The sequence below is a fragment of the Camelus ferus genome, chromosome 7 (genome assembly GCF_009834535.1).
Source record: "Camelus ferus isolate YT-003-E chromosome 7, BCGSAC_Cfer_1.0, whole genome shotgun sequence".
In the NCBI taxonomy this organism is placed as follows: Eukaryota; Metazoa; Chordata; class Mammalia; order Artiodactyla; family Camelidae; genus Camelus; species Camelus ferus.
In genome coordinates this window covers 62555242-62579461 of record NC_045702.1, presented here as the reverse complement: position 1 = coordinate 62579461, position 24220 = coordinate 62555242, and the positions used below count along the sequence as shown (strand labels likewise).

General features: G+C 41.0%; 2 protein-coding genes across 2 annotated transcripts in view; one reads left to right on the top strand and one right to left on the bottom strand.

The window, feature by feature from the left end:
* The window catches only part of ANKIB1 (ankyrin repeat and IBR domain containing 1), a 205346-nt gene extending 202769 nt beyond the window's left edge, over nt 1–2577 (top strand). The window contains exon 22 of the mRNA XM_032484014.1: nt 2559–2577. The gene's annotated coding sequence lies outside the window, so the exon portion shown is untranslated. The remainder of the gene's footprint in view (nt 1–2558) is intronic.
* A 1228-nt stretch (nt 2578–3805) lies between these two features.
* Nucleotides 3806–22618, bottom strand: LOC102516335 (protein lifeguard 2). The gene is given in 10 exon segments (XM_032484023.1): nt 3806–4300; nt 7269–7316; nt 9002–9091; nt 10473–10560; nt 10643–10680; nt 13311–13401; nt 14044–14093; nt 14807–14889; nt 17278–17549; nt 20853–22618. Coding segments are annotated over 10 exon segments (915 nt in total). The 5' UTR covers nt 20855–22618; the 3' UTR covers nt 3806–4147.
* Nucleotides 22619–24220: the final 1602 nt, after the last annotated feature.

Below are 24220 nucleotides of genomic sequence, written 5' to 3'. Positions count from 1 at the left end.
AGGTTTGGAGGCAGCCCAAATACTCAGGCCGTTGCCCAGCACAACTTTGCCACCTGCCGGAGGCAGCTACCAAATGCACCCATTTAGGAGAAAGGCAGCTTTAAACTGGCTCCTAGGCTCTTGAAACTGAATGCCTGACCCACGGAGGCCTTGGGACTCACTAGTGTGACACCTCCACTTATGGGTGGGTTACCTGGAACTGGAGAATTAACATGGTCCCAGTAGGCCTTGCAAGTCAAACAAACGGTATATTAGAGAGTGTGGCTAGCCTGACCGTAGCAGTAAGTCTTACTTTTACATGAAAAATTGGTAACTACCCCTTTGGGGGGTATTTTATGCACAATTTCACCCTGAAGCAAAGCCACCGGCTTAGTGGGAGCCTCAGTCCACAGAATGCCCGGGCTTGCTTCAGTTGCTTGGCAGCAGCTTCTACCAATGCCCAGCAACGTTTTCTTGTAGCTAGTAAAATTTAGAAATACTCTAGAAACATGGAAAGGTAAAGGAACTAAAACAACTAAAACTACTTTGAAAAAGAAAAATAAAGTAGGGGAAATCATTTTACCCAGCTTCAAGACTACATTAATGAAGACTGTGATACTGGTGGAAGGGTAGACACATAGATGGATAGAACGCAACAGAGAATAATAGCCACCCCCTAAAAAAATCATCAACTGATTTTGACAAAGGTGCAAAAGTAATTCAGTGGAGGAAGGATAATCTTTTTAATAAATGGTGCTGGAACAATAAGTTATAAGACAGTTATAAAGACAGATTTAGAGTTATATGAATCTCTAAACCTCACTATGTAAAACTTGAAATAAGTAGTATAAGACTTTTAGTAAAAACATAGTAGAATGTCTTTATGGTCCAGGTTAAGCAAAGAATCTTACACTTGATACCAAAAGCATAATCCATAAAAGAAAAAATTGATAATGTGGACTTCATCAAAATTTAAAGCTTAGTTCTGCAAAAGACTTTATGAAGATGAAAAGACAAGCTACAGATATGTTTGCAAACCACATATCTTGAATATATAAAGAACTCTCAAAACTCAACAGTAAAAAACAATCCAGTAAAAACTGGACAAAAGACATGAAGAGACATTTCACCAAAAAAGATGTATGGCTAACAAAAAGGTTCATGAGAAGATGTTTAACATCACTATCTGTTAGGAAATGCAAATTAAAATCCAGGTAAGATACACTACACACCTGTCAGAGTGGACAAAATAATTAGTATCATCACCAATGCTGCCATGGATGCAGAGAAGTTGGGTCACTCATACACTGCTGGTAGGAATGTAAAATGGTACAGCCACCCTGGAAAATAGTTGGATAGTTTCTTTAAAAACTAAGCGTATAATTATATGACCCAGCATTTACTCTCCTCGGCATTTATCACAGAGAAGTGAAAACTTAGGTCTATAAAAACCTGTACACAGTTGTTCAAAGAAGCTGTGTTTGTAAGAGCCAAAAACGAATCTACCAGAATATCCTATAGTAGCTGAATGATTAACTGTGGTATATCCATATATCAACGCAATGGAATACCACTCAGCAATAAAAGGGAGTGAACTAGTGACACAGCTTGAATGGACTGCAAGGGCATTATGCTGAGTGAAAAAAAACCGATCTCCAAATGTCACATACTGTATGATTACATTCATTTAACATTTTTAAATGGCAAAATAATAAGAGATGGAAACAAATTAGTGGTTACCAGGAGTTAAGGATGCTATGGGGAAGGAAGGTATATGTGTGACTATAAACGGGTAGAACAAGGGATATTGTGGTGATGGAACAGTCTGTGTCTTGGTTACAGTGGGGGCAACATGAATCTGCGTGTGATAAAATGACAGAACTATACATACGTATTATACCAGTGTCAGTTTCCTGATTTTGATATTGTACCTTATGTAAAAGATAACCATTGGACGAAACTGGGTAAAGAGTACACAGGGCCTCTTTGAATTATCTTTGCAACTTCCTACGAATCTATAGTTATTTCAAAATAAAATGTTAAGAAATGAAAAGATAGCAGGCCAAATTTTGGTTGCATTATATGTTTGCTGACCCCTGCTTTAGAGCAACAATTTGATAAATCAGATGTTATCTTAGTGCATTACAAGCTATCAGTATTGCTACAACTTGGGAACCATTGCAGTTGATGCATTTGTTTCAAGGACTTTGGTTAAGAAAAAGATACTGAAACTGCCAACATATGACAGTAGTAGTATAGTAATACTATAGTAATGTCAAATATATGCCACAGCACTTTGGCCACTGACATTCTTTGAGCCTGTGAGTGCAAAGTGGCACACTGATTTTTGAAAGGCCATGACTAACTGTGCACCAGCCTTTAACATGAGTAGTTTAACCAGGGTCTACTTGTGTGGAGATACATTTGCTCAGCAAACCATGCCTAAATCTGGATGAGGGAATACCTATTTGGGATAATATAAAAGAGAAAAGTTAAAAGTAAATTTTAGGCCCAACATTTGTGGGCATTACATAAAATATAACCTAAATTTTTCTATGAATTCTCTCTTTTTCTTTAAGCTTCCACTGCCCCATTATGGACATCTTGATTTGATTTACAAATGTGTACCCATCATTGGATTTGGGACCACTCCTGACAGATTTTCAAATCGTGGACTCTCTTCTCAAAAGATGAATTTCTAACATTGAGAACAAATTAATCTACTTGTTTGATAGACTGATTCTAAAAGGTATGTCTCGCTCAGAGTCCTTACTAAATGTAAAAGTCAAAAGATTGTCATAGAAGCGTTAGAATTTGTTTTAACCGAGTCACCAAGTCACCACTGCTATGTGGTGGCACATACAGTAGACTCACAGTGGGCTGCTGTGTGTGGTTGGGACATTGCTGAGATAAAGAAGTGCCTAATGTGGTACAGGGACAGCAGAAACTTCAGTGAAGAAAGAAGTTGGCCAGCATATCCCTATTATATGCAGGAAGGTTATCTTGATGCCAAAAGAATATACAAAACCTCAAGCATCCCGGCTGAATTTGCTTTCTTGCATGGAATTAATTCACCATGACTTTCGTACCAAAGCCTTCAGCAGATGTCCATATAACATGGTGATGTTTAAGATATGCTGACCCAGAAGCTTTAGAAGGTCCTCCTCCCAGATTTTTTGCTGGGTTATTGAAAGTCCCTTTCTTTTCTATTTGCTCATGTTTCAGACTTCAGGACTTTGTTGGTAGTAGTAAGAGATCATAAACACAATAAGAAACTACTAAATTAATGGTGACATGGCTAATCTGAAACAACAGGTAATCAGAAAGTCAGGTGTATGTGACTATAGTACTTGTACTTAAGTCCATACATCTTACTTGAGATCTGTATGTTCAGTTAAATCTGGAAATAAAGATCTATGATAAATCTAGGGAGACCAGAAGAGTCCATCTAACTCCCCCATTCTCCCCCCCCCCCCCGCACAACTCACTTATGCTGGAAACAGCCCCTTCATGTATCTTCATGCCAGACATTGAAGTGGTTTAGACTCCAAAGTCTTCCCTGGGAGCAAATAGATGGTTTGAGATAGAAGCAAAGAGATTGCTCGAGACAGAAGCAAAGAGATTGCTCATGATAGAATTCACTTCTCCGGTCTGACTCTGGAATCTAAGAGAAAAGCAGAACTCTTTGATTTATCTTACTCTTTTAAAAAAGAAAATTATTTTTTAAAGTCAGGTGCCAAAATATTCCCACAGAATGTCCAAATGAAGAGAAGAGAATGGAGTAAATGTAGGTTTCTGTAATCAATTTTATTCATGTAGAGAGATGTTTACAGCTTTAAATAGTGCCTGGAAAACCTCAACAAAGTAATGTGCATCTTACAAATGTTTTTAAGTATGTAATTTTGTGCTCATCTTTTGAATTTATAAAGATCAGAAGTGTCTGCCAGAAAGTTTTGCAATGTGACAATGGAACTAAAAACATATAACAGCTACAGCTACCATCTACTGAATGCTTGCTTTCACTTGACAAAAAAAATTAAGTATTTAAAAAATTTTTTTTAAATAAAAGGGCTTATGGATTGGTAACCTCTGCACGTCTGAGCCCGGCAACACTTCACAGGCATCCCTCCTTCCCTTTTTTCTGCACAAGCCAGCCTTGGCTTTATGACTACCGTCCCAGTCCAACCAGTTGCAAAATAAAAAGGAAGAGGTTGATTATGTCCATGTAGATGTTCAGGGCAGCAAACACATACTCTTCAGGGTCCAGGTTGGAATGATGGTGGCGCCCTCCCACCATCAGCTGTACATCCATCACCAAATACTTAAAGAAAAGAAAGAAGAATTAGCTAAAATTGTACAGTTGTATCAAATAAGTGTCCTAAATAATCTGGAAAAATTATTTAAGCATCAATAAGTATACTGCAGAGAGTAAATTTGTGGCTATATATGTGTAAATTTTGAAAGGTCTCACAAGAAACTGTTAACAGTGGTTACCTCTGGGGAAGAGGGATACAAGGGAGATTCTGGTTTCTATTTCATAAAAATGTGTGTTGTTTGAATTTTTAAACATTTGTATGTATTACTTTTATAATACAGTGTTCCTTAAAATTATTTTAAAGATGTGGCAGCAAGAGATGGGACTAAATAGAGTGAAATAAATCCCCAGATGCAATAGCAATGGCCTCTGCCAGTTTCCTGTAAGAAGTTTCTATTTTATTAGACTAGAAACTGGTTTGAAAGAATAGAAACTATACCTCTACCACAAATTAGTTGCAAAGCTTATAAATAATTCTTCATTCTCTTCTTAAATGTTGTATATTTCAAGAAAAATAATGTTTTCATAGATTAGGAAGACTACCCAACTCTCCTGAGGGTGATGATTTTTAATATGATCTTTTAAGGAGGAGCAAGTCTTGAAGCTTTCCCATTAAGAACAGGAACAAGGTAAGGATGTCCCCTCCATTTCAACATCATACTGAAGATTCTTGCTAATGCAATATGGCAAGGAAAGGAAATGAACAGTATACAAATTGGGAAGGAAGAAATAAACCCCTTTGTTTGCAGATGACATGATCATCTATGTAGAAAATTTGAAAGAATCAACAACAAAAAATTCTGGAACTAATAAGCAATTATAGCAAGGTTGTAGGATACAAGATTACTATACAACACTCGATTGCTTTCCTCTGTGCAATAATGAATAAATGAAATTGGAAATTAAAAACACTATATCATTTATATTAGCATTGAAAATATTAAATACTTACATATAAATCTAACAATATATGTACAAGAACTATATGAAGAAAACTAGACAGCTCTGATGAATGAGATCAAGGAAGAACTAAATAAATGGAGAGACATTCCATGTTTATGGATAGGAAGTCTCAGTATTGCCAAAATGTCAGTTCTTCCCAACTTAATCTACAGATTCAATATAAACCCAATCAGAATGCTAGCAAGTTCTTTTGTGGATATTGACAGTTTATATGGAGAGGCAAAAGACCCAGAATAGCCAATACAATACTAAAGGAGAAGAACAAAGTTGAAGGACTGATGCTACCCAACCACAAGACTTACTATAAAGCTACAGTAATCAAGACAGTTTGCTATTGCTGAAAGGACTAAACAAGTAGAGCAGCAGAACAGATTAGAGAACTAGAAAGAGACCCACATAAATATAGCCAACTGGTCTTTGACAAAAGAGCAAAGGCGATACAGTAGAGCACATATAGCCTCTTCAACAAATGATACTCAAGCAGCTGGACATCTGCATGCCAAAAAAGTCACTCTAGACACAGACCTTACACCATTTACAAAAGTGACTCATAATGAATCATAGACTTAAATGTAAAACATAAAACTAGAAAATAGCACAGGAGAAAACTTAGATGACCTTGGGTATGGTGATGATTTTTCAGATAGGACACCAAAAATACTATCTATGAGAGAAAGACTGGATAAGCTAGACTTTATTAAAATGTTCTGCTCTGTGAAAGACCATGTGAAGAGAATGAGAATACAAACCACAGACTGGGAGGAAATATTTGCAAAAGACACATCTGATAAAGGACTGTTATCCTATATATGCAAGGAACTCTTAAAACTCAACAATAAGAAAACTAACAACTTGATTACAAAATGGGCCAAAGAACTTAACAGCCACCTCACCAAAGAAGATATACAGTTGGCAAGTAAGCATATGAAAAGATGCTGTACATCATATGTCATCAGGGAAATGCAAATTAAAATAACAATAAAATACCACTACACACCTATTAGAATAGCCAAGATCTGGAACACTGACACCACCAAATGCTGGTGAGGATGTGGAGCAATGGAAACTCTCATACGTTGCTAGTGGGTGTGCACAATGTTACAACCATTTTGGAATACAATCTGGCAGTTTCTTACAAAGCTAAACATACTCTTACCATATGATCCGGTGATCATGCTCCTTAGTATCTAGCTGAATCTCATGTCCACACAAAAACCTGCACATGCATGTGTATAGCAGCTTTATTCATTATTGCAAAAACGTGAGAGCAAACAAGATGCCCCTCAGCAGGTGAATGAATAAATTAACTGTGGTACATCCAGATGATGGAATATTATTCAGTGCTAAAAACTAGCTATCAAGCCTTGAAAAGACATGGAGGAATCTTAAGTGTACATACTAAGTAAAAGAAGCCAATCTGAAAAGCCTACAAACTGCATGATTCCAACTCTATGACATTCTGGAAAAGGCAAAACTTGGAAACCGTAAAAAGATCAGTGGTTGGCAGGGGTGGGAACAACAGAGTACAGAGGAATTTTAGAGCAGTGAAAATACTCTGTATGATATTACAACGCTGGATATATATATCATTATACATTTGTCCAAACCCATAGAATGTATAACACCAAGAGTGAACACTAATGTAAATTATGGACTTCTGGTTATTATGATGTGTCCAGTGTAGGTTAATCAATTGTAATAAATACACCACTTTGGTGGGGGATATTGATAATGAGGGAAGCCATGCATGTACGATGCTGGAGTATATGGAGTATCTGTACCTTCCTTTCAGTTTTACTGTGAACCAAAAACTGCTTTAAAAAGAATTGTCATTATAAAAAATAAAGAGAAGGAAGAGGAGGAGGAAGAAAAAAGAGACGAAGGAGCAAGTTGCCTGGAGGGCTTTCCAGTGAATTACTGACTCCACTTGACTCCCGGCCCAGCAGAAGGGCTTAAGGCCCCATCAGTACACATTCCATACTCTGGCAAAGAGAGGGAGAAATGGACTTACCAGTGAGAAGACCACAGTTCCAAGTCCAGCATACAATAGATGCAACCACTGCGAAAAGAAAGGAAACAATTGCACATTAAGATCAATATTTGGAACAATGCAAGGGGTCACTTAGGTCATTGCTGTCAGACAAGGACTTAATATGAAGAAAATCAAAGCTATGGGGGTAATTAATCCTTTCTTGAACATAGTCGGTCAATAGCATCCACTCAATTCCATTCAGCAAGCAAGTGAAAACTAGCCTTACATACGTCAAACAAGGTTCATCAAGTAAGTGCTAAACATCTCATGCACGGAAGGGCAAGTGGAAGGTACTAGGTACGTTTCCCTTTTTGCCCCATCCACGTGGCTCTTCTCGAGAATCTGCCCTCCCTTCAGCTCTGGGAACACCGTGACCCTCAGACACCCTTGCTAGAGCTGACTGAAGAGTGGTGGAAGACATCACTCCAATAGCAGCAAATCTCTCAATGGATGAGGAGCCTCTTATATATAACCAGGATCAAACAGATGCACGAGGCCAGTCAGAAGTCAGTTCCCAGGACAGAGGGATCCAGGCAGCAGTTGCACCCTTAGCTAGTGCTGGAGCTATTCCTTCACAAGCAGAGATGGCCAATCCACCGAGTTCAAGAAAGGGAGGTGGCATTTCCATGCCTGTGAATTCTGGCTCTTCTTCCCACCCAGGAGTTCCATGAGAGTCTCTGGGTCTTTGCCTTGAGCTAGTCTGAGTGGTATGTGTTTCTTGCAACCCAAAGAGCACTGATCATAATATGCGACAAATTGGTCTAAATGCCAGAGTGTTTGGCTGTATACAGGAAGAGGATAAGGAAGTGGTGTATAATATCTGAGAAGAATAATGGCCTTCACTCTTCAGGATGCGAGAGCTGGTCGTAGAGGGGTGGGGAGAACTCTGCTAGCCAGGGGAGCATTTGGGGGAAGGAGGGAACTCAGAGGGCAGTGACACAGTGTGGGATGCAGTATTCCCGGACTGAGCCAGGAGTGAGAAGACAGCTGACAATTGGAGTCTGAAGAATTCCAAATTGCCAGAGTCTCATAGCATGCCTACTTAGGACAAGGTTCTGTCAGTCTTCCATTTAAAGATTATATATTGTTGATTATTTGTGAAAGGAAGTTTAGACTGGGAACTAGGATTCATATATCTAGTAGGAAACATAGTTTCTTAACTGCTCCTAAGTGGTATGGCAAAGACCTACGGAACCCACCTAATAAATACAGCACCACCTGCTACTGTCAGTAATAACAAGTGGGAAGCTGTGGCCTTTTAAGACATGTCTTTGTGATGTCATTGAGTTTATCTCTAAAATATAGATGTTACCTCCTCAGTTATGTAAGCCTTACGTAGTTGTTCATGAAACTAAACCAATCCAGGCAGAGGTGTTGGTTTTATGTCTGAAGACCATGGCAAGTCCACTTGTTGCCACAGTAACTCTTTGATTCAGCAGTAGGACCAAGTTGGCCCTGAGGCTCTAGTCAAATAGTCACAAGCCCCAGGCCAGTCCTCAATGGACCCAGCCTCCAACAGGGTCTCCACACAAGGGCCACTCACAGCCAGACCACGGGGCCAGACCCTATGCTCCTGCCTCTCCACATTTGCTCCAGACTCCGTCCCTGAACGGTGCCATGTGGGGTGGAGAGAGGATCCAGACTAACACAATTGGCACGTCAGCCTGTGTTTCTAACAGTTCTCTGAGGTTTGCAAAGGAGACCCCACTTACATACGATCGTATGAAGATTAAAAGAATTCCGTAGATTATAAGCACGAAGAGTAAAGCAAACAGCATTCCATTTAGCAAGGTGAAATCCCACTGAGGAGACATTGAACAACAGAAAACAACCTGATTATCATCCATAAGGAACTTCAAGACGTTTACAGGTGCATCGTGTACCCCACAGACAGGAACTGGCCTATTTGCTAATAATTCATTCTGCCTAGTTTAGAGAACTGTGGAAATCCGTTAGTCCCAGGCACTGAAAAATGCTACATAAAGTGTTGTATTGCCTCAGGAGGGAGAAAAAAGTAGGATATGGATGAAATAACAGGAGCTACAAACTCATAATTTTTGAAACTAGGTAATGGGCATATGGGAGTTCATTAAACTATTCTATTGTTTGTATTTGTATGAGATTTTCCCTAATAAGAAAGGTACATTGAATAAGTAGGATGTAAATTTGTATGTATAGTATGATCATAATTATTCATATTCTTAAAACATTTGCATAGAATACATTAATGGAATTAAATAGACCACGATGTTAACTGGGTACCTTTTTCACATTTGTATGTATGTATTTTAATAAAACACACACACACATATATATATATATATACACTAAGCTTTCAAAAATTACTGTTAATTATTCTTTTTTAATCTTAAAATTTGTTAATATGCTTTTTGGTTTTGCTTCTATAAATCAGTAACCAAATCAGCCTCGGGGAGATTAGAATTTTCTAGAGAAAGGGAAATATTCATCTTTTGGCCTGAAAAAAAATCAGATTAGGAAGCAAAAGAAGATCCTCAAATTCAGGATATTTTCTTGCAAGGGTGTTTTCCTAATTGGTCTATTTCCCCCCTTGCTCCCTACCCTTAAAGAGAATAAACCAAAGTACCAGGTCACCGAGCTTGTTTCTCAGGCCAGAAGCATTAGCAGCGCCTGAAAAACGTACATTGTTGGGCCCCACCCCAGACGTTCTGAAGCAGCAACTCCAGGAGTGGAGCTCAGCAATCTGCATTTTACAAGCTCTCCGGGTGACTCTCATGCTTGCTAAGAGAGTTTGACTAGAACTGTGCTTTCAGTACACGTGGCTACTGAGCACTGGAAATGCAGCTAGTCTGCACCGAGATGTGCTATAAGTATAAAATACACACTGGATTTGAGTTCGGAAAAAAGAATGTAAAATACCTCATTAATATTTTTGTTATACTGATTACATGTTGAAATAACACTTCACATATATTGGGTTAAATAAAGTGCATTATTAAAATTAATTTCACCTGTTTCCTTTTTTTTTTTTAACGTGGTTACTAGGAAAGCCAGAAGCCAGATGGTGAGGACTGCGCATAGGTGAGGTCCCCCACCCCCTAAAGCAGAGAGCAGGAGGGAGGAGGGAGCAGAATGGGTCAGGAGGGGTAAAGGAACATATTTACACACTCCCTTAGGACAGGAATCTGCTTCAGTAATACGTACTTTTGTCTGAAGAGCAAATAAAGTGAGTGATAATGTCACCAGAGCAGTTGTTCCCGTCGCCCATAACACTTCCTCGGCATTATAGAAACTAAAGCCAGAGACAGTGGTTATTGCTCACGTAATATTCAAGAAAAAGCACACACACAAAAAAATGTGTATCAAAGACTTACACTGACACGGTTCCTAGCATCAGACCTTGAAGAATTGTCTAAAAACAAAATTCATGATAAATTAGAAGGCTGATTCTCAAGGGCCAGAATCCAGAGGAGGTGGTGTGAGATGTGTGCGTTTTGGCAGGGTCTGGGGAGCTAGCGGGAATATGCATAATCCTAGCACACAAAGCTACAGGCTATTGAATATGGGAAGCAAAGAGTGGAACTAAACATTTCCTTAACATTCTCCCTAAGACTGACAAGAAAAAATTCTTTTATGACTAAAAATTTCTTAGGACATAATAGTAACTTTCAACATATTTAGTGAATTAAATATGTATTCACTAGAAATGTGGAAACCAAGGTAAAAGGTTTATCTGTAGACCATATTGTCATTAATCAAATAAATCCATCCACACAGAATCTTAACATTATATCAGAGCAGAATATGCTATCCCTACTAATGCATCACCAACAGTTTCAGTACTCACCTTTCCCATAGTGCTTAGGTGAGAATAAAATACTTCAAATCTCAGACGTGGGATGAGGATTTGAGATCTTAGTACCAAGGGATGGGGCTGGAGGGCACTTACCTACAGAGCGTAGAGCTGCACAGGTAGTTGTCAATCCAGGGCTCAGAGGAGGGCTGCACTGGGGCTGTATGGGGACTGCATTGGGGCTGGAGGGTTCCCATGGTCTAAATGGAGCCAGGCATGGAGCAGTATGGGAGAGAGGCAAGGGCTGAGCACCAGAAGGCAGTCAAGCCAGAGGATTACTAAAAAGGCAATGAGGATGTGTCCAGGCCCACAGTCAGTCTCCAGGGCAGCCAAAAGGCCAGTGAGAACTACAATCAGCAGCAGCTGCAGGGCCTAAGGACATTCCTCAGGATGCTCTGTCAGAGGCAAATGCAGAGACTCACTAACCCTCTGGTCCATGGCAAGAGCCAGGAAAGAAACTTCTAGTCTCCAGGAGTAAAACTGAGGACACAGCCTATCTGCAGTGCAACTGCAGAGCAGCTTTGAACTTCTCCAGCTGGCCAGCCATATCCAGGATGGAGACTAGAAAAGAACTGGAGTCCTGGGAGTCCCGGATTGCCTCTCTGGATTTCCCAAACCAGGTAGGTAATTGCCTGATTCTCTGCTTTGTTCAACATGCCAAAGTAAGCTGTCTTTATTTCCATTAAGAAAAAAAAAAGTGCATTTATTCCACATACACATGATATTTTAATAACATGCTTGCTTCCAATCTTGCCTTTTATAATTTTTCCCTTAAGCTGTTACCTGCTTAGAGATAAACAACAAAACCTCAGAGATGAGAGCTTTCTTTGATATTAACAATAACTTTGATCTCTTCTTATTTAAACATTAAAACCTCTGAAATTTTAAAACAAAAAATACAAAAATTTCTAGAAAAATACCTCTTCCCATCCCATTGTCTCTGCCCCAGGACTCCAAGTACCTCTCTTTCTCTGTCTGGTTTTTAGCACCCACCCCTCCTGACTGTGGTCCATACTTTAAGTGTAGGAACTGGGAGACTCCCCTTGTTTACCTGGGCAATGAGCAGGGTACCCATACCAGCTAAGAAAGATCCCTTAATGCTCTGGCAGCCGAAGAAATGCCCAAATGTGGGCATCAGAGAACCAGTCTTCTCCAGGGTCAGAAGAAAGCTATTCTTCCCAACATACAAATCACACTGGCCCCTGCCTGGTAAGGATGCTTAGACTCTCATCCTTGGCCATGTGTCCTTGCTTGCTCTGACCACCAGGAGGCGCAGATCCAAATCTAGGTTCATCACACTCAAGTGCACAGGACTGTGCATTTTGTGCGCTAATCTTGCCTCTGGCTTTATTTTCCTATGCTTATTTTTCCTTCTACCAGATTTCCCCACTAATTTATCCCATATCCTTATATTGTGGTTATTTTTTATCAGTTACCTCAACTTTGATATGGAATCAGGTGAGAAATAAATCAATTGGTAAGTAAATCTTCATAGGGAAGGATGGTCAGCAATTCGTGGGAGCAAACACAAACTCCCCCAGAAAGAATCATCCGCCAATGCACTGAGTCACACTATGGCCGTCCTGGATTTTCCCAAGAGGAGCAAATGCTTATTATCAGTGAGTTTCAGAAAGTCCACTGCCTCCAGGAGGTGAGAGGTTTGGCAGGACTGGTGTAAACATTAATAAACAGAAACCTCAATTAAAATAGCGTCAGGAGACTTGAAATAGAAATAAAATACATTTCACAAAAATTTTTAAAAATTACATTTCTTGCACACAAATTTGTGAACTAAATGTGGAACCTGTTCTCCGTAACAAAATGTGTTTATTGTGTCTGACAAGAGATGCAGTGGCAGTGAGGTTAACTGCTCCTGAAATGCAGCCAAGACTCAGAAGTGGAAACCCCCGTGTGTGTGTCTGTGTGTGTGTCCCCTCAAAGGCAAGACTGCTGGCACAGAGGAGGAGCCCAGGGTCCCTGAATTCTCTCGCTTACAAAAGGGTGTGGATTGTGGATTCCATCTCATAAGTAAGTTTATGAATTCAGAATTCAACCAAGACAATGTCTCACAAATAATTTCTATCTGTATTATTCCACAGGAAGATTTTACACAATAAAAGAAATGAATTCAGCAATCTGATGAAAATGTATTTCAGAGGTGACAACAGCTGCTAACAAGGTTTACTTACAAATAATCCCAGGAGAATGTAATTCGCAGGCACCTGACGGCGGAGTTTCCCACAGCAAGCAAGTACAAAAAATACAACAAAAAATACTGGCCTGGGGATAATTTAAAGCCATATGTTATTTGCTTCCAGTGATTAGATCATATGATATAGGTAGGTAGGTAGATAGATAGATAGATGTATTATCTTATAATGATTATTATAAAGTACACAAAAATGTAGATTATTACCTTTACCTCTTTTTTTTGGCTTTTAAAACTAACTTTCCTCATTGTCATCCACAGATAGCTTGTGAGTTCTTTTTTCAACTTTTTTATTTTGAAATAATTGTAGATTCACAGGAAATTGCAAAGGAACAGAGGGCCTGTACCCTTTACTCAGCACTCCCCCCACTTTACATATTTACGAGGAATGTGACACTGGTGCAGCTGGTGTATGTGTAATGCTGCGTCAGAGCACTGCGCCGACACGGATCTGTGTGTAGGGCCGTGTAACTGGCTCCATAATCAAAATGTGTAACTGTCTCATCATTAAAATGTCATGCCACCCCTTTATGGTAACACACACACACACACAAAACCCTAACTCCTGGCAACTCATTTGCTTGTTTTCCAGCTCTATAATTTTGTCATTTCAATAATGTTATACTTTCACCTAATTTTTAATAAAGAATATCAATCCATAGCTAGTAAAAAAAAAAACAACAACACTTTAAATTTAATCCAATAATACTTACAAAAGTGCATAAGTGAACCAGGCATTCTTGATCACCCAATTTCTTAAAGCCTGACTGGTTAAAAAATAATTAATAAAAATTTACACAATAAGTAGTTTATTTTGCTAATTAGCATAATATCTAAGGAGAAGTTAATCTCATGAGAAGAAAGGGGGGAAACCCTAAACGGCTGAGAAAGACAGATGGAAAATGAAACAGGGAAATATATAATAGTATCTTGGTGCTTAAAATAGTACTTTAAAAAGTACAGTCATAAGTTGCAGGTCAAATTAGGATAAATGCAAATGTCCTAGTAAAAGTTTTTATTAAAAAAATAGAGATTGAAATGTATACAAAGCAAAAGTAATGACATTCTCACGTGTTTGTTTATAGATACAGAGTTTCAAAGAAGGGGTTTAAGCCGTGATAGACCCTAGTCCTTGAAATAATTTCTGCATTTAACAGTGTTCCAGCCTCCAAGCCCTCCATAATCTCACCTTTTCCCCATTATCCAGTTTTATCTGTGGAAATAGCTTGGGAAAAACAAAAAAAGAAAATAGTGCTCAAAATAAGAGTAAGGAAAAAAGTTCTTGGCTTAGGAAGTTAAACTCTAGAAATGTTACCAATACCTTGGTCTAAGAGTTGCCTGAGAAAAACAAAGCTATAGAAATGTTATATCCTATGAATGATTAAGGAAAAATAGATAATATTTTAATGATCAAAATTAAATCAGTGAGAACTAACGTGGACAATTTAATATTTAATTTACATCAGTAATGAAGACTCACCAGAAAATAAACATGCTGATGATTGCCCCAGTCACCAGCAATTGCACTGACAGGAGGAGGAACACTTTTACAATGAAAGCTGAGGAGACAGAAATATTATTTTTATGAAGCAACATTCAAAGAAAAAATATAAATGGAATTACCTCTTTTTGATGCTTAATGAAAGAAACGTTTCCTCTGCCTTTTTTGAGGAGGGAGAAGGGAGTGCTAGTTTAGAGCCAGCCAATGGGGTGACAATAATACAGCTCTGCAGAACTCTTGAAAATTCTCAGTCCAGATTGTTAGAGGTGTTTTATTGGACATCTGAAGGTTTCTCCGTGAAAGTTTCAAAATTTCAAAGATAAACTCAGGGGTTTAATTCTGTCCTATGCACCCCCAATTCTCCTTAGGACCAAAAGTGATCTGAAAGTCTCAGAATGTGGCAGGCCCATCGTTAGGAATCCAGCTACCCCGCTTTGTAGATGGAGCCCAGCGTTGCCCCAGGGACTGGTGCAGAGGGACTTGGGCTGCAGGGAGCATGCAGAGCTTCTTCACCGCTTTTCTCTCCAGCCTACCTGCCTTTAGCCACTCCCTTCCCTCCTACTTATGCAGAAACTAGATAACCTGACGCCTTGTAAGCACAACCAAGGAGTTCCAAGTGAACAGCATGCCAAAGCCAAGTGCAGACTGTGTTGGCATCTCTGTTTGCCTACTTCCACCTGACTACAGGTGTGTCCTGAGCCCTCTGAATATGGCGCTGGTGATGACAATTTACTTCTTTGTGGCCCTATCCCAATTTTAAAAGGGATGAAGGAAAGAAAGGAAGAAAGGAGGAAGGAAGGAAGTTGCTTAAAGTTGATTTACAGGATTGTCAACTGTGTCCTTTTGCTGGGTGGTTTCTGTGCATTGGAAGTGTGACAACAAAGGTATGGGACTATCTTCATCAAAATGCCAGAACATATATATCCAAAGGTGTGTTGCCTACACTAAAATACCCACTTAGTTAACATTAAATTCACATCTACTATGTATCAGGGACTAAAAATTAAATAAATATTAAATGTGGCCCAACCTTATAAGACTAGGCATATAGATCAAAGAAATGGAATTAAGAGTCCAAAAATAATCCCTTACATTTGTGGTCAATTGATTTTTAACAAGTGTACTAGAACAATTGAATGGAGAAAGAAAATTCTTTTCAACAAATTGTGCTGGGACAACTGGACATCCACCTACAAAAGGATGAATTTGGACCCCTTCCTCATATCATACATACATAAAAATTAATTAATTAGTTAAAAAGAGACCATGGACATAAACATAAGAAATACAATTCTTAGAAGAAAGCTTAGGTATCAGTCTTGGTGAGCATGGATTAGGCAATGATTTTTTTCATATATGACACCTAAAATGCAAGCAAGGAAAAAAAAGTTGGATTCCGTCAAAAGTAAAAGCTTTGTGCTTCCAATGACACCATCAGGAAAGTGAAAGAAAGCCCACGAACTGGGAGAAAATATTTGCATATCATGTATCTGAAAAGGGACCTAATACATAAAGAACCCTTACAATCCAATAACAAGAAGACAAATAAGAATTTAAAATAGGCAAAGCACGTGTAGTGCCCTCCCACCTTGGTGCAGGTCTTGGCCGTGCAAATTGTGTTGGCCAGTGAGAGACATTAGTATGTGTGAAGCAAGCAGAGGCTTGATAAACTGCTTACACACTGGGGCTTGTCCACCTGATACACTTCTTCCTGGGACCCAGCTCCATGTGATGAGAAGCTCAAGACACAAGAGGAAAGCCAACAACCAACAGGAACTGCCAGCCATGTCAGGGAGTCCTCATGGCCACTGCAGCCTCAGCCACCAGCTAAGAGCTCCTGACAGCATCTTTCCAGCCACTAGAGGGAGCGTCACGGCCACAGGGAGACAGCAATGCGATTCAAAGCTCATAGGCCACCTTCAAGTTGTCCAGGTCCTAAGAAGGCCTAAGGGTGGCAGAGTGGTCACTGGGGACAAACAGTATTTGCCTAGTATTGCCTACCTTCCAACTTCATATTTCATGAAAGAAAAAAAAATTCTCATTTATTTAAGCCACAGTTTTTTAGGCTTTTGTTATTCACTGCTAAATGTATTTCCTATACAGAATTGATATGTGGAGCTCTGAATTAATATTCTTTAAAACTTAAGCACTTTAACACTCTGTGTTTAACACTCTGTGTGTAAGTAAGAACATTCTACATTCAATGACTAATTCCTACTTCCTAAGAAAACCACAAGTTACTCACCATATTATGTGCATTACGAATTTATGAATGCCCTGGACAAATCAGGGCCCATCTGTTATTGCAGCCTTACGTCAAGTTTCATGGTGAAGCATGGGGAGGGGGGAAACTAAAGCAAAATTAAATCCTACAGTCCCCTCTGTGGAAATATTTTAAGAGAATATTTGCTTTTCTCGTCCAAAAAGATTATTTCTTTCTTCTCACCTCTGCGGACAGCTGCTTCTGAGAAAGGGCTGGGTAAAGGATCGCTGTGTTCTGGGGTGGTCTCTTCTGATATTTGTACCACATAGGTATCCTCTCGCTCTTTGGCCTTTGAGTGTGGATTCCCACCGGCTTCTCGTGACCCAGGTGAAGGTGAAGCTGTGTAGGACCGACCAGATTTGCTCTGGGTGTGACTGTCTGCTGCTTTCTGAACCAGATGTTGATGATCTCCAGAACTGAAGTCTATTGGTTCACTGACCTCCAAGTCCAGTTTCCTGGAGGCGGGAGAATTGTTATTCAGGTCCTTGTGATCGTACCACTACAACCTTAGCATCATCATAACATTAGATGATTTTTTTCCCTTAATTTTAACTCCTTTGGCTCAGTATTGAGCCAAGTCAGTGCTCAGTAAATATTTGTTGAATGAATAATGAACAAACACTTTTAATGTGAGGCCTATAGGGTAAAATCACTTGCATTCTGTTATTAAATCAATATGTTAATAGACTGACTCAGCCAGGATTTAATAAGCTCCCTCTTTTGTGGAGCTGCCCTAGGTACCTTTGCCCTCAAAGAACTTACATTTTAGGAGGGAAGGTAATCAAACAAGCAATAATATAAAAAGGAATATAAATGTTTTCCTACGTCAGTCTCCCAAGGCAATAGAAATAAAAGCAAAAGTAAAAGACACCATAAGCAGGGCCAGGAACAATGGAGGATGTTGTGAGAGGTCCTAATAAAGTCTGGAAGAAGATACAGGGAGGAAAGGGGTTGTCAAAAGCTTCCAGAGAAAGTGAGGTTTAAGCCAAGGCTGGAAAATGAGAAGGAGTCAGTCAGGGGAAGAGGCAGGGAAAGGTCTTCTCAGGCAGAGGAAATAGCCTGGACCAGGGCTGAAGGAAGCAGAGAGGGCAGGTTCCAGAAACTATAGGAAATTCACGTGGCTTGAGTAGGGAGTTCGAAGGGGAGAGCAGAGTGAGGTGAGACAGGGGAGTAGCGGGGGCAGACCACTGAGAGGCTGGCAAGCCAAGTTCACCCTGATGGCCATGGCTGTGGCAGGCAGAATAGTGGTCCCTCCAACATGCCCACATCCTAATCCCTGAACCTATGAACATGGTACCTCGTATGGCAAAAGGAATGTTGCAGATGTGATTAAGGTAAGAACTTTGAGGTGGGACTATGATCCTGGACTATCTGGGCGGGCCCAATCAAATCACAAGGGTCCTTAGGACCATACTTATAAGAGGCAGGAAGATTAGAATCAGAGAAGGAGAGATAACAAGAGAAGCATAGGTCAGAGTGATACAGCGGCTGTCTTTCAAGGTACAGGGAGGGATGGTGAGCCAAGAAATGCAGGAGGCTTCTAGAAGCTGCAAAAAACAAGGAAATGTATTTTTCCCTAGAGCCTCCAGAAAGGAAGGCAGCCCTGCTGACACCTTGATTTTAGCCCAGTGAAACTGATTTTGGACTTCTGACTTCCAGAAGTATAGGATAATAAATTTGTGTTGTCTTAAGGTGTTCGGTTAATAGTAATTTGTTACAGCAGCAATGAGTCATTAATGCAATGGGGAATCACTGACGGTTTTCCAACAGGGGGCCACAGAGATTGGACTAGAAAGATTACAGGAGGCACAGTGTGGAGAATGGGCCAGAGTCAGCAAAGGTGGGAGCAAGGAGACCAAAAATCCAGGTAAGAGATCATGGTGGGCTTGACCACAGTGCTTTGCAGCAGAGCACAGTTCTTAGAAAACCAGTCCCAAATAGACTGAAAATGGCAAAGGAAAAGGCCCCCATTAACTCCTTGGGGACATGAAGACTCAGGCAAGCCCCTGCTGCTGGCTTCCTGTCCCACAAAGAGAGCCATGGAGGAGTTGGAGGGGACTGCTGAGCCGGCAAGGGCTTGGACAAACAGACCAACCGGGGAGGGCATCTGAACAAAGTCTGAACAAAATGCTACGCCCTTGGAGAGGCAGGCTCTGTTCTCCTCAAATTAATCTCTAAATTTTACCAAACTTACTGAAAATTTGTTTCCCAGTACTTGAAAATGTAACTCAAAAGCCCATTGGAAAGAGTAAATGAGTGAGAATAATCAAGAAAAAAAATTGAAAGGGAAATATTATGGGGAGGAGCAGGGGTAGTGATTTACTTCATCAGAAATCAAAATATAATAAGCTATACAATTAAAAATGTGCTGCTGGCAGGGCAAAAGATCAACGGAGTGGAAGAGATTCAAGAATTAGACTCATATATACAAGAATTTAATATTTGATAAAGGTGGCATTTCAAATTATTGTCCCATACTATTGGAACAGTTCGCTCTGCTTGGAAAACAAAGTTTAATAGCTATTTCACCTCTTTTACAAAAAAAAAATGGATTGCAGATTAATTAAAGATATTATCATAAATATTAATAGCTATAGAAGGAAATATCAATGAATATTTGTGTTAAGCCTTTGTAAGAATGATACCATAAAAGAAATGCTGGACAAATCTGGGGTATGGAACACTTTAAATGTCATCAGAAAAAGATGCTGATAAATCTTAAATGCAAAAATCTGAAAATAAAATTTGCAATATTTGCTATACTGTAAAAAGACCTTTTCAACAAAGGAAAAGATGGGCAACTCAATAGAAAGATGAGAAAAGAACATAAACAGGCAATTGATAAAGGAAATTTAAATGGTCAATAAGCTTAGGACGATACCTCACAAATAACCAAAGAAGTACAAAGAAAAACAATTGTGAAATGTCTTTTTTTTTTTTGCATAAAAGACTGGCAAAAACTAAAAGGAGAAACTAAGAAGAGAATTCCCAGAGATTCAATGTTGTGGAGATACAGATAAGCCAGGGCCACATTATGACTTGTAGGGACCCTGCACACATTTGCTTTCATGGGTCCCACCTCCATAAAAAAAATACGAAAAAGTATGTTTTATGGTTGCATTGGTATAAAAAATATAATCCAGGCTAGATTCACTGTATATTATGTATTCATCATTATATTCATTTTGTCCCCCTGATTTTAAAAGAAATTGGGAGGTATAGCTCAGAGGTAGAACGTGTGCTTAGCACACAGGAGGTCCTGGGTTCAATCCCCAGTACCTCCATTAAAGTAAATAAATAAACCTAGTTACCCCCCCAAAAAAACCCCACAAAATAAATAAAATAATTTTTTTAAAAAGAGAGAAATTAAAATTTTTTCATGACCCCTAAAACTATTGTGGGCCCTAGGCAACATGCCTTCTGTGCCCAGCGGCTAAATCAGCCCTGAGATAACTTCAGGGGAGTTGGCAAGTGTGTAAAGGTTTTGGGGTAAGTAATTTGGCAGCATCTATCAAAATTCACAATGTGCATTACTTGAGACCCAACAATTACAATTTTAGGAATTTATCTGATAAAAATATCCACACAAATAGGCAACCATACATGTATAAAGAAGTTCATTACATCATTCATTGTTTGTAACTGCAAAGAATTTAAAACAGGCTAATTATTCAACCTCAGAGGAATGGGTTATCTCTAACGTAGCAGAGTTTAGGAATACACTCTGAATGGTATGAATTTTTATAATAGATATTTACATTTTGAAGGGAAAAGGAAATATTTCTCTTTTTTGGTAACTCCTCTAAGGAAAGCTAACTTCACAGTCAGCTGAGAAGGATGAAAAGATGCTCCAACAACCAAGTTGATTTCTTCCCTAGACGTCCTGCAAATCAGAAGAGGGAGAAGCAGCAACATTTTTAAAGCACTCAAAACCCAAACCAAACAAACAAAAATCAAAGACAACTGAGTTTTCCTTATGAAACTATAGTTGGCAGATGCCTGACTCACAAAATAAGCCTTTCACCTGGTCCTCAGAAGCTTTCTTGGCTCCAGTGCCAGCAGTCTCTGAAGGCTAGGCAGGCACAGACTAGGGTCTTGAGTAGCAAAGTTCTCAGCGACAGTTAGGGGAGTGGCAGTTGGAAGATGGGGCGGGCCAGGGACCCCACTGCCTAGGAGGGGGGTTCTGAGTCAACACCATCTGCTAAGCCTCATAATATTCGGTCACAGCCGAGGCACTTTTTGCTGAGTCTCAGGAAGCCTGTGCCTGCATCTCCAAACCAATTGTATGTCAGGGAGTCCTGAAGCCTTAGCAAAAGCCTTCCAGAGGAAGTGGTGCCCTCCTCACCATGTCATCATCATCTTCTCCCAAACAGAAGGAAGACGCTTGTGAGACTCCACCAGGGATCCTGCACAGTTATTTCAAATAAGTACGACTTGTTTATGATCAAGCAGGTGTTGGTTTTTCTGGTGCATGATGACGATGTCAGTGCCCCCGCCATGGTACAGGGAGATGCAGGCCAGTGAGGAGCCGGGGAGACCTGATTGAGGCTGCTTGGTGAGAGAAGTCAGATGGCGAGGTGGTGGGCAGCGAGGAAGGGAACGGGAGCAGACACTTGTCCTGAATGCACACTGTTCATTCATCTGAGAAAGGATGATTGATGTATTAACCCACTCGTTAGACTGCTAGTTAGTGCGTGCCTACTGAGTGCAAGGCACGGGGAGGTAGAAGAAACCCAAGGAGGGAAAAAGCAAACTTTCCTCAACATTTTCCTAGTCCAGTGGAGGAGACACAGGTACAAGGTTTACCCTAATGGAGAAGGAGGGAAGAGCCAGAACAAGGAACAGTGTTTGGCCGCCTGGGTGGAGAAAGAACATGTGACCTCTGGTGTGAGGCTTCCTGGAGGAAATGATGCCTGAGCTGATTCTGGGAAGGTGGGTAGGGTTGGGTGTAACGTCTGAGAAGAAGCATCTTCCAGGCAAATAGAACACCCTGAGCCAAGGCATGGGGTGGGAAACATGGGGTACACATGCAAAACAAAGTAATTCCGTGGGGTTATCACACAAAAGGTATGACTGCAGCAGGAGTTGGTGCTGTCGTGATGCCCATCCTGGATGAAAGATGAAAAGTTCAGCAAGAACATCTGCCCTGGCTCTTTCTCCTTTCCTGCAGTTCCATAGGTCTCACTCCTCTCTCTCTCTGTCCAGTCCACAATCTCTCTCTTTGGTTGGTCGATGTTAACAGGCATCTTGAGTTAATTACACTTTTTCCAAGTTTACATGTCAGGGGGAGAGGGGGTGAATGACTGGCTAATGACTTGACCAGCCTGGTCAAAAAAAAAAAGCCTCCTCCTGTCTTACCAGCCTCAGAGTTGACACTGAATCAGGCACTTCCCAGATGTAAAAGTTGTTTAAAACCTCACATGTACTAGCTCATTGAATCCTCAAATCACCCGGTGAGGAATGCGCTCGCGCGCTCGCGCGCTCGCGCTCGCGCGCGCTCTCTCTCTCTCTCTCTCTCTCTCTCTCTCTCTCTCTCCCTCTCTCCCCCTCTCCCTCTCTCCCTCTCTCCCCCTCTCCCCCTCTCCCCCTCTCTCCCCCTCTCCCCCTCTCCCCCTCTCCCTCTCCCTCTCCCCCCCCCCCATTACCCTCATTTGACAGGCAGACAAAAGAAGACTCAGTAGCCAAGTGCCCCTGAGATATACAGGACAAGGGTGTGCGTCAGCAAGGAGCCCTACGCTGCCCATGCGCACCAAGTCCCAAAATGTGGTGAATCTCAACTTTGAAACAAGCCCTGTAATATGTTTTATGCATCTTCTTTTTTTAAAAAGAGTTTTAATGAACCATGCAGCACCTAAATCATGCAAATTAGACTGCATGCTAACAGTGATAATCCCCTGGGGAACTCAGCTTTCTTTGTGAATGTTAAAACCTTGGGAGGTATTTATTTCTGTGTTCACAGCTCGCGCGCGCTCTCTCTCTCTCTCTCTCACACACACACACACACATACACCAGCAGAATTTTCTCGGACATCCCCATAGGTACCAAACTATCTCTATGTTCTCCAACTGAACACTTCTCCTGCGTCCAAGCTAGGTATCTCTCTCACCTTATGTCGATCTGAGATCCATCCCCTGGCACCTTAGGGAGCCCTAGCCTGGCCAATTGTGGCTCCTGTATCCATGAGGTAGCAGGGGATTGGGCCGGCGACATCTTGATTTCTTTTCTCCTAGCCATTTCTCTCACCTCTCAACTTGACTCCCAGCCCTACCCGCTCCAAGTCACCATCCCTGCCTGGTAGTCCTATTTATCCTCACAGCATACTGCTCTATTCTATTAACACTCTAGTATATCTGCACAGGCATTTTGTGATACTATAGCTTTACTGCTTGGAGGAGAAGCCTCACTTATTGACTTGTAAATATGTGCCAAGCCAGGAAATTGATCAAGTCTTCATGCAGCCCTGAGTTGGGCAATCCCTCGGTATGCAGGCAAGGGACTGAGCTGCAGCCAGGTCTGGTTGCCAGTACGCGTGGCATCTTAGGTTTTAAAATACGTGTCAACTCCTAATACATAAATGTCCGTGGATATAACTCATATAAGCAAAAGTATCTGGGGGGTCTAAATTATAATTTTAGAGAGTGTAATGGGGTCCTAAGTAAGAGTGCCAGATGTAGCAAATGAAAATACAAGACGCCCAGTTGAATTTGAATTCAGATAAACAACGAATATTGCGAGAGATACGCTCAAATTAAAAAATCATTCCTTGCTTCTCTGAAGTTCAAATTTCAGTGGTGGTCAAAAGGTTTGCGAGCTGCCACCCTAGCGGACTGCAAGCTGAACCGCCGCGCGCTCCCAGTAACTCCGGGAGGGGCACTTCCGGTCAGGCGGGCCGGCCAGCGCGACTCGGGCCCCGCCCATCGCCGGAAGCCTCCTCAGGCGGCGGCTCGGCTCTCCTCCCAGGCCAGGCCGCGCCCCGCCTCGCGGCGCCTGGGGCGGCCCGGGGCGGCCCGGGGCTGGTGCGGCGAGCCTAGCGGGCGGAACCGGCTTCCTGCCTCCAGGGGGCAGCGGCCGCGGCCTGGTCCCTGCGTGGACATCTCGGCGCCGCGCCGCGCCGCTCTTCCTGTC